The sequence below is a fragment of the Lactuca saligna genome, chromosome 4 (assembly GCF_052625555.1).
Source record: "Lactuca saligna cultivar CGN05327 chromosome 4, ASM5262555v1, whole genome shotgun sequence".
Lineage (NCBI taxonomy): Eukaryota > Viridiplantae > Streptophyta > Magnoliopsida > Asterales > Asteraceae > Lactuca > Lactuca saligna.
In genome coordinates this window covers 210497178-210507817 of record NC_136420.1, presented here as the reverse complement: position 1 = coordinate 210507817, position 10640 = coordinate 210497178, and the positions used below count along the sequence as shown (strand labels likewise).

General features: G+C 35.1%; 1 protein-coding gene across 1 annotated transcript; it reads right to left on the bottom strand.

The window, feature by feature from the left end:
• Positions 1–6368: 6368 nt before the first annotated feature.
• On the bottom strand, positions 6369–10434 carry LOC145043310 (putative protein phosphatase 2C 12). Its single transcript, XM_078991924.1, has 9 exons — positions 10222–10434; positions 9582–9890; positions 9114–9285; positions 8720–8873; positions 8564–8627; positions 8345–8452; positions 7534–7659; positions 7203–7438; positions 6369–7121 (listed from the first exon to the last, which is right to left on the bottom strand). The coding sequence occupies exons 2-9, from the start codon at positions 9780–9782 to the stop codon at positions 6929–6931; spliced, it is 1254 nt and encodes a 417-aa protein (XP_078848050.1). The 5' UTR covers positions 9783–9890; positions 10222–10434; the 3' UTR covers positions 6369–6928.
• Positions 10435–10640: the final 206 nt, after the last annotated feature.

Genomic DNA, 10640 nt, shown 5'->3' with positions numbered 1-10640 from the left:
TTTCGACAAAGTTACAATGAAACATTCTGTAATATCGTTGGCTAAGTCTTTATGTCCTTGAAGCTTCGACATTACAGAAAATCATTACATGAAAGGTTGAATTCTAACGCATTCTAGGAGTGACAAGAATTTGGAATTGTGAAATGAGCATCATTGGAATAGTATCCAGTCGATTTATTCAGAAAGGGAGGACCATAGAGAGAAATAGTATGCATCTTTATAACATGGCATGACTGATGTTTAATTCAAGTGTTTAGTTGATTACTCGAAACATTATACAATGAATAAAGTTAGTTAATATGGTGATTAAATAATAAGGGTTTTATTTATATTCAATAATATTGAGACCATGGTTAATTAGGTTATTATTGCGTTTCACTTTGCATGTTTTACTTCCTAGATGATTTGATTATTTGAAACTCCACGGTCGATCGTACTTTTGGAAATAAGTAGAAAATTAAGAATATGATGAATAGAATTGTATATTGTCTATGGGGATTATACATAGCAATAGCTTTGATGCAATGTTCATGAGTACTTAGAAAATGGGGATTTTGAGTATTGGATAAACCCACACTCAGAGAATTACTTCATGGATTTTATCACGAGTAATTATAAGACGATAATATCTTATATTCTTCAAATAGAGACATATAAGTTGTTGTTTACAAGTCAGTTGTGCATTGATAACACATAATCACATCACTAACTTGATGTTATAAAATGATTTGTTGTGCATGATTTGATGAGTAAATAGTGCAAACATATATGTCAAAGTTTATTCATTCCTTTTACCCTAACAAGAAAAGCGATATCTTTGGGCCTCTCGATGATTTGATGATGACATTTAAAGTGCTTGGCCAAGCATGGATTGAATTGATGTGTTCAGTTGGTAGTCTGATTTCAATCGTCATAAATCAAAAATCGGGAAAGAAAACTTGGACAAAGAGATTGATTTTAATCAATGTCTCGTGCCCATATTATATCTTGGAGAACGTGGGAATATTTGATCACTTATCTTAGGATACGTAACTGACTGGGTCAGAGTTCGATAGCGGCTTTTAAGCGCTACAATTTGCTAATCACTTTTAGTACTTACGCTGGCAAATATAGTTATTATACTTATCTAAGTGGGAGACTGTTGGATTAGGTGTCTAAGCCCATAACTAAAATTGATATATACTTGAATTGATTGTAGTACAGTCCTTTTGGGTTGCCCTCAAAGCTAGCAACTAGACAGATGATTTTGGAGAAAGAGGTTGATTTATTATTTGATTAATAAATTGAATTAAATAATTTGTTAATATTTTATGAAAATAATATATTAATTAGAAACAGTAATATTTAATTAATATTTAATCAAAAATTAATTCGAATTAATTTTGGGATTAAAGGAATTAATTAAAAGTATATGGACTGAAATGTAATTGTTTAATAGTTTATCAAGAGGTAATCTAGAACCATCCATATGGGTTGGATGGTTTATTGAAGCCTAAAGGCTTCTAGAATTGTCGTAGGTGGATAAACAAGAAGGTGGATAATTACTCGGTTTAAGTTGATCTTGGATTTGAGCTTATATAGGGTTTTCCTGAATGCAATATAAATAGGTTTTTAACCCTAGAATTTTCAAAACTGGTTTTTCGAAGACCTAGCCAAATTTTGGAACCTCTCTTCTCTCTTATCAAGCATCTTTCTTTGTTGGTTTTGGGTGTGGACCATTAGAAACATGACATTTGGAATGCTGCTCTCAAGGCTTCAACAACACAAGGATTTACATTGCTATTACTATATAACAATCAAGGTATGATTCTTATAACCCTAATTATGTATTTTTTTATTATATACTAGTGTTCTAGGGTTTATATCTTTTTGTTCAAGTTGTATGTTCAATTAGAGAAAACATATATCAGTTTTTAGGGTTGCGTGCACGCATAGGATTTATATGTTTTGCATAAAACCATCAGATTGAAGTTGTGTAAGTTGGGAGTTTAGGAAACTTCCAATAGTTGATTGGCAAATTCTTTGTGATGTATAGCAGGTATGTGGATGAATCCAAGTTGAGGGTTGTGTTAGAGCCTCACTGCCTGTTCTTGTTTGATGAAAGATTTGGGGTTCGAAGCATGACCCGAACATCTGATTGGAATTCAACTGGATGTGGGTTCGACTTAGGATGATTGGGGTTGATATGGTATAGGTATCGTAAGACTATGGGTGATAACCATGGCGGGTTAGATGTATCGTAAGACTGCAGGGTGGTCACGGCATTCACTGGATTGAAAATTGGTATGGAAGTGTTGTAAGTCTATGATGGGATCGTAACATTCACCAGATTAAGGTAGACTATCGTTTGGGTTGTCATGAGTATAAAGGAGGATCAACTTGTGCCTTAGCCAATGGAGATGGTAGAGTCGGAGAGCATCTCTATGTTATAAGAGGAGGACCATTAGGGTCTGAGGCGAGGTTAGGCCTATGTAGTTCTCGATGGGGTGAGACTTGTGGGTATGGCCCGTTTATTGGTATAGACTGGGTAGGACTCGTGGGCGAGGCTCGTATGATTATAGCACTGTAGGTGGGACCTAGTAGAGACTGGTTGGGTCAAGGTATTGGATCATGGTTTTAGTAGGGATGATTATGTGGTTAGTGAGTAGAAAAGGGTGATGTATAGGCTAGGGTACCATTATCAGTTGGACTCTCAGGAACCTGGCTGCTGGACCAGGTGTGAGACTGGCAGTCACAGATGTGGTTGGGGGTTCTTTATATCCTGGTTTAGTGAATAGTTGTAGTGAATTAGAAGATTTCAGGTGAAATGCAGGTGTAAATCCTTGGATCTGGAGTTACATATTATGTATTGAGTTGGATTTTGGTTGAAACTCGCGTTGGGAATCATGAGTGTATATGTACAAGGTCATTATTTCAGCAAGCTGTGAATTAAGGAATCTATATGCCAAGTGCATCAACTAAAGAGCTCAGGGTCAAAAAAGGATGTTTTTAGTTTGGGTGGTAGAAAAGGCCCTTATGATTGTGCTTTAGAATGGTTCTACCTATATGTAGGCCTGGCAAGTTATGGGAAATCAGAATTATAGCAGTAGCGTATCGGTTCGACAATTAAGAAATCAATGACTTGTTCAACACTAGAAGTTTTAACTGCCAAATTTTCTCGTGTTGCTCATTGTGTTCATGGTCTCATTAACTTTAGGATGAGTCTTTTACTCAAAGGATTATCTAAGCCTTCTATCAAGTGAAAAGGTTCTGGCAATAGCGAATGGTCAATGATTCAGTTTTCCAGTGGAAATAACAAGAAATCCAAAGTTGGGTAATCAGTTTGGAATACAAAGTGGAATTGTAATATCTGTGTTTCATATTGGGCTGTCTATCAAGGGGTCAAATAGGGATTAGAATTTTGGTTTTTAGGCAAAGTAGTAATGATTATTCTTTAAGGGTAGTGGAAGAAGTGTTCTAGTTGTCCGAAGTGGCTAGGAGGTGGTAAGGAGTGATTTCGAGGACAAAATCTAATTTAAGTGGGGGAGAGTTGTAACATCCGTTGTCGTAGATGAATCGAATTAGGGTTTCACAAGGTTAAAAGGTTGGATTTCTTTTTCAGCCACGACGTGGCAATAAGCTTTTGGATCACGGGAGTTTAATGAACCACCACAACATGGTGATTATGTCACAATGTGGTGGCAGCTGTTGGATAAAATCCTAAAGTTTAAGGGTTGAGCTCTATTTAAACTCATTAACCTCTCATAGCCTCCATCTCCATCTCTCCAAATCATCTCATGCAAACCTAGATCCTTTGTGTGAGTTTTTAGCCATAAAGTGTGTGTGTTTAGTGCTTGTGAAGGAAAAAGGTGGTGGAAGATCATATCGGGAGTCCAAAGCAACGTAGGTTCAAGAGTTTATCTTCCTCAAGCATCACAAGGAGGTATTGATGATTTAGTTGATAGAACTATAGATTTTGTACAGTTTTCTCTATGTCTTGTTGCTTTGGAAGGTTGAATCTCATAAAGCTTACAACTTTATGAATATGCAGGTCATTTGGGGCATTAGACTCTTTGGATCTGATTTAGATTTGATTTTTGAGGCCATGAATGGAATCTTGGCCCTTTTGACCTAATTTGACTTAATAAGAGTTCAAGACTTGCATTGGACATGCATATCTGAAAAGCATCGATTTTAATGATGTGTTTGGTGTTGGAAACTCTTATAGAGCCTTTAGGCAAGTAATCTTAAGGATTGAGTAATGTTTCTTAAGTCAAGGGATGTTTTGGACCATAAGGTTGAGATCTATGCATTTTGGAGGGTTCTATTGGATAAAGTTGAAAACTTTAGCCATATAGACCCTATTATGGACCAGATCTGAGTTGGAGACCCTTTATGATGGAGTAAAATGGTTAAATACGTTAAGCTGCTGAAAATCCAGTTACCACGGGGTGGTAAGGCCACCACGATGTGGTGGCGGTGCCAATACCGACTATTTTGTCGTATTTGACGCCATGATGTGGTAAAGGGCTACTACGACGTGGCGGTCAGCTGAGTTGATTCTTCTTGAGTTTTGACCGTTTAACCCAGTTTGACGCAAGGGGATATTTTGGATTATGTTCGAGAATTGACCTTTTGATGGTTAGGTGTCGGTTAGAGCTGAGATTCGGAGTCGGTGCCTAATCATCTATTATTCAGATTCAATGTGAGTTTCCTCACTATGTTTAGCGGGTTAAAGGCACCAATGTCGGCCCATAGTATATTATGTTAGGATGCTAGATGTCTGTATGACTCTTGCATGAGTATGCGTTGGTATGAATACTAAGCGGGGCTCGATGTCGGGCAAGGCCCGATAACTGCATTATATGCTAATTATCAATATGTGTTTTATGCTTACCGGTCAAGGCTCAATGACGTGAGGTGCTCGATGATTGTATAGTATACTATTGTCTTTGTGATTATTATATTTGTGGGCGAGTGGGGCTCGATACCGAGTGAGACTCGAAGCCGGACAAGGCCCGATGTAGAGTGGGCGCATAGTATGTGATTAATATGTATGGTATGCGGTATTTTGGGGGGATTCGCTAAGCTTTATGCTTAGGTTTTTATGGTTATGGTTTCTGGCACTTCCGGTTAGAAAGGTAAGGGTCCGAGTTAATCACAGCGCATCCACCCATATTACCACATAATGATGATGTTGGGATTGTACTCTGATAATTGTTTTCATATAAAGTACTTTTCAATATTTTTTTGAACCGAAGTACTTTTGAATATTTAGATAACGAATATTGAATGTTGACTTAAAGATACATAATGTTTTTGATTGAATTGAAATGAAACTTTTACTTTGTAATTTTGGGTTGTTACAAAAAGGTACTCTAATTATTTTATGTCTCACAAGGGATGATGCAACTAACAATGGATGAAGCGTGTGTCTTTTTACGATATAAAGGACGATTCGAGTTACTTTTGAAAATAAAAGCCAAATGTGTATTTTAATACTTGCACGAGAGATGATTCGTGTAATTTAGTTTATGTTTTAAATCATAAATATAATTTAAAATGTTATACGTCTAGAATATTATAATTCTAAAAGATCGAAATTATTCTATCCATTTAATATTCGAAATTTCCTATATTTACCGGATTTTCCAAGAAACAACTTTATCCCACGTTTCCACCCATTTACTTTATTCCAACAAAGATCGTTTCTTTTAACACAACCTCAACAAAAGCACAACGTGCAAACGAAGAAAGTAGCAACAATAAGAAAGCAGTAATACGAATGCTAAGCTACTGACAATGACGTAGAAGTAGAGGTTAAAGGTCACAGAAGCTCGTTATCTTCTATATCAACCCAACAAACAACTATTCGTGTTTTTTTTTTTTTTTTTTTTTTTTTTTTTTTTTTTTTTTTTTTTTATCTACCCAACAAACAACTCTTCCTGTGTTTTTTCTTTTTACTGCTTGAGAGTGCGGACACATGGCATGGTGTGCACTCCTGGTGTGGTGCAAGAAAAATGCATTGACCCGTACCTAAAAAAGAAACAATTTTTTGAAATTTAAACGTCTGTTTTTTCTTTTTTTACCACATTATAAATACTAAACATTTTTAACCTTCAATCTCACACAACCTTTTATCACCTTTCTCTCGTTCACCAAAATGGATTCTAAGGTCGAAACAAATCATGTACCTAGTTCAAACATACTTAGTAGAAACAATTGTTCTTTTGATCCATCAATACCCTACTTACTGACCCCAAATAGACGCTCGTATTCATTCATCCCACCAATTTTAATTTCAAAATGTTCAACAATATTATCCAATTAATATGTCAATCATTACACCCAACATGTTCTGAAACATTATAATATCAAGAAAAAAAACATTATGAAAAAAGAATTATATAATATTATAGCAAATGGGTATATCACTAATGTACACAACAAAAGAAGGAAATAACGTTACAATAATTGTACAAAACTTTCTTTAAAACTGTGAAATGAAGACTCGTATTACAAACAAATAATGTCCAATTCTATTCATTGGATCTTTATGTTCACCAAGACAAAGTAGATGGGCTTCCTTGTTATATGAACATGGAGTTAGAGAAAGATTCATCGACTACATCCAAGAAATAGCAACATACTTTCTATTCTCATTTTCTCACTTTTGTTTTTTTTCCCTTATTAAGTCATTATATTTTGAAAATTCCTTTATTAATCAAAGATGCTATAAAAGAAAAAGAAAAAAAACCGATTAAAGTACATTGCTATTTGTGGAATTTAACCGATGATTCTGACAACAGATGGATAGAGGAAGAAAAAATTAGGAAAGAATTATGGAAGATGTTTTAGAAGGTAGAAACTTATGTTGAAGATTGAAAGAAAAGGGAAGAATTTGAGTATTTGGTTGGTAGTGTAGTACTAGTACCCTTTATGGTAATTTTCATTTCCCTTCCATTGCCTCTCTCTTTTCATGGCAGCTTAAGCAAAGGAAAGGACCATCCCAAGGCCTTGCTTTATTGAAATTAGATGTCCCTGAATGGACGGAAATACCCTCCCCAGGTTTCATCTGTTTCTGACACACAGCACAACTGAACAACTTGAACAGGTTACAAAGCGGATATTTCGTATCCAACCTGCAACCAAATGGTATGATATCAGCTGTTAGAATACAGAATCTGAGGGCGTTGTAGTAATTTTGGTATTTAGTATCTAACCTTTCTGAAAGAAAAGCAGAACCTTCCTCTAACATCTCCTCCAACACATCTGCCTGAAGTAAGGCTACATCAACTTGAGGGGGTGACCCTGAACTTTTTCTTCTAAACATTGACTTTAATACCCTTTTACCAGTTCTCTTTGCATGTGGGACATGAGGGTGAGTCTTTTCTGGAGGTAGAATGTCTACAACAATGCAAGTTGTATCATCGCGTAATCCTTTAAACTGTACAGCTTCCTGTACACAGAAATAAAATTAAGAAATAATTAAATATTGATATTTTTTAATTCCTGAATAAAAAAAAAATGATAATAATGTGTTTGTAATCGTACTTCGACAATTTGGGCGGCGGCTGTATCTGGCGGCAGTCCACGACAGCATACTAGAGCGGCTTCTGCTGACATGGCATCCCAGACACCGTCACTGGCAATAATCATCCTTCCACCAGCTGAGGATAGCTGCATGTTACAAGTTATAATTATTAAAGACTAAGATTGTGTAGCTGATAGCTGAAAATCTAGCTGACAAAAACTGATGTTTGGTAAATAATATGTTTTTTTATAATTGATTAAGGGTATATTCGGAAAATCTTAAAAAAAGTCCTGAAAAGCTACTCTAAGGTTATGTTTGGTGTACTAGCTGAAAAGCTAGCTGATAAAAAGAACGTATGGTAAAAGAAACTGAAATATATAAAATGACATAAAAGGGCATTTTAAAAGAATGTGTTTCTATAATTAATTAAGAGGTATATTTGGAAAATTTTAAATAACTCCTAAAAAGCTAGTCTAAGTAGCTTTATAAAAAACTAGCTTTTCAACTACTTTTTGGCTTGACAAACTTGAAATTTTAAAAAAACTCGAAAAATAAGGTAGCTGTGGCACGTCAAACACAGCCTAAGGGTAGGTGGAAGGAAGTCGATCTCATTCTTCCTTTTTTTAAAAGACTAAAATACCCTTACAATAAATACATGGAAATAAATAAAAATAGAAATTTTATTTAAAAGTGAAAGTTTCAAAGCTATGTAGTTTTTGTTATTGAATTTCATTTCAATTTCTGCCAACAAAACACATGACATGTTATGATTCCTTCAGATTCCGATTCCAATTCCAATTCCAGTTCCATTCCTTCAAAAATACAACTGACCTTCACTTGTTTAACATAAGGAACAGGAACAATGAATTCCCCAACATCCAGATCTCCAATTGATCTTGACAAACACAACCCACCAGGCCAACATCTCAAAGGACCAATCTACCAAAAAAATAAGTTTAAAAAAGTTAATATTTTTATTTAAATATAGAAACTAAATAAACCGATATTTTCAATAACTTCAAATATAAAAACTAGACACAACATACATACCTGTGCACCACCACCAGCATTCAGCCGACCAACTTCACCACCACTAGCAGTGACACGCTCTCTCCTACAAAAAAAAAATAAAAAAAATATAAAAATCATCATATACTAAAATAGGACTCAAAACACAAAACATAATATAAGATCTGATAAACATACTCTTCTTCACTGCATTCAAGTCTGTGATCTGCTGATAGATAATATAAGCCACCTTCTGCAGACTCAAGTATGCAACGTGAATCACCAACAGAAGCTACAGTTATAACTGATCCTTCAACAATCACAAATGTCACAGTTGTTCCTGATGATTGAACTGAATGCATAACAATCCATTAGTAAGGAATCAACCCAACTAGTTGCTTATAACTCTCTGCTACTACTACTACATGCATTCAATATAAAATCACCAAAACAGCAAAAAGAAAACGCCTACTTAAAACTCATGTAGCCTATTTTGTAAATTTTAAATCTCCGTGTAAGTTAACATATTGGTTTCAACTCATCCTTCTTATGATGATTAGTGAAGGAAACTAAAAAAAAAGGTGGTGCATACCTTGTTCTTGGAAATCTTTATCTGTTTTCACAAATCCTGCAACCAAAGCCCTAGGCAACACTGAAATCCATTCATCTCGGTTAAGGTCTGTAGGAATAGCTTTCAAGACATTGTTTAATAGGTTCTCCTTGGTATATATAGCTGCTGCAGACCCATTATGTCCATCAAATATCTGCAAAGTTCAAGTTTGGTAAGATAACTATAACTGAAGAGAAAAATGTAAGGGCATAAACAGATGTTTAGAACAAAAAAAAATAAACTCAGCTACTTATCCATCTATTTTATTCTGCCAGATTCAAATGAAAGATCCACCATTGTGTGCAAAGAAAGCATGCAGCTATTCATGCAATGCAGATTGGATAGAAGAGCATAAACTAATGCGTTCTAACAATCATTATCAAGGGCACCATGTTGATACAGGGAATATTAATTAAACAGTAAGTGAGGGAAATAGTCAAGATAACAAACCCCGAAAACAGAATAGGTGGCGACACCATCTCCTAAAACCCGTTGGCATTCGCTTTTGAGTAGCGTGAAGTCCTCCCCTTTCTTGGACTGATTAGCTTCACCAGTAGAAATCTCCGGTCTCTCAGTCTTCTCACTCGCTAATTCACGCTTCAACAGCACAGATAACGGGATCGTGTGATGATCACCTTTATCGGCCGACATTTTCTTAGAAAATCCAGATTCAAATCGTTCAACTCTGCCCTAGCTTTGAAACTTAAGCTTTTCCAGTTCTACCTTCGCATATTCCGTCATATGATATAGTCGATAATCCTGCAACGCCAAATATAAAAGATTCACAACAATCAAACATCATGAAACGACCGGAGAGTGCCGGAAAAGAAATACTAGAATAAACATGAGAATCAAAATCAGCATCACGTATGCTTAGATAAAAAAATTCAAATAAATGATCATTTTCAGTGATTCGATCATGACGAATAACAGTTATACATGTAATTAAAACCTAAACGAAAAATCAATGCGGATGATCCACAAGTAAACTTCAGCAAAAATATCGATTCGACTACGAAAAGCAATTATATGTAAACAAAAAAACTATAGCTAAAATATATTAAAATAATGAAAGAGGAGACATACTTACAGAAATTACTTGATAATGACGAAAAGCTAGTAGCAAGTTCGGTTAATGGATTTGAGTTTATATTTACAGAAACAGAAAACCAAAATCTAATAATCTTCGGAAGCCGATTGGATTCGTTTTGCTAAAAAATTCCGCGAGAGAAAGGGGTAAAGATGAAGTGTTGTGGTCTCTTTATATTTGGATTTTCACTTTATTTTTATTTTTATTGTTTTTGTTCTTCATCATGTGCGATCGTGTGCTGACATGTCCATACACACAAAACGCGCACCGATTCCTGGTTTAAAAAGCCGACTTCAGTATGAGCTGTAACTGTTCCTTTTAATATATTTAAAAACAATAAATCGGCATGATTTAAAAAAGTATATATTATTATTAAATGAAAATCGATATAGCTATATTATATAAACGAAAATATACTT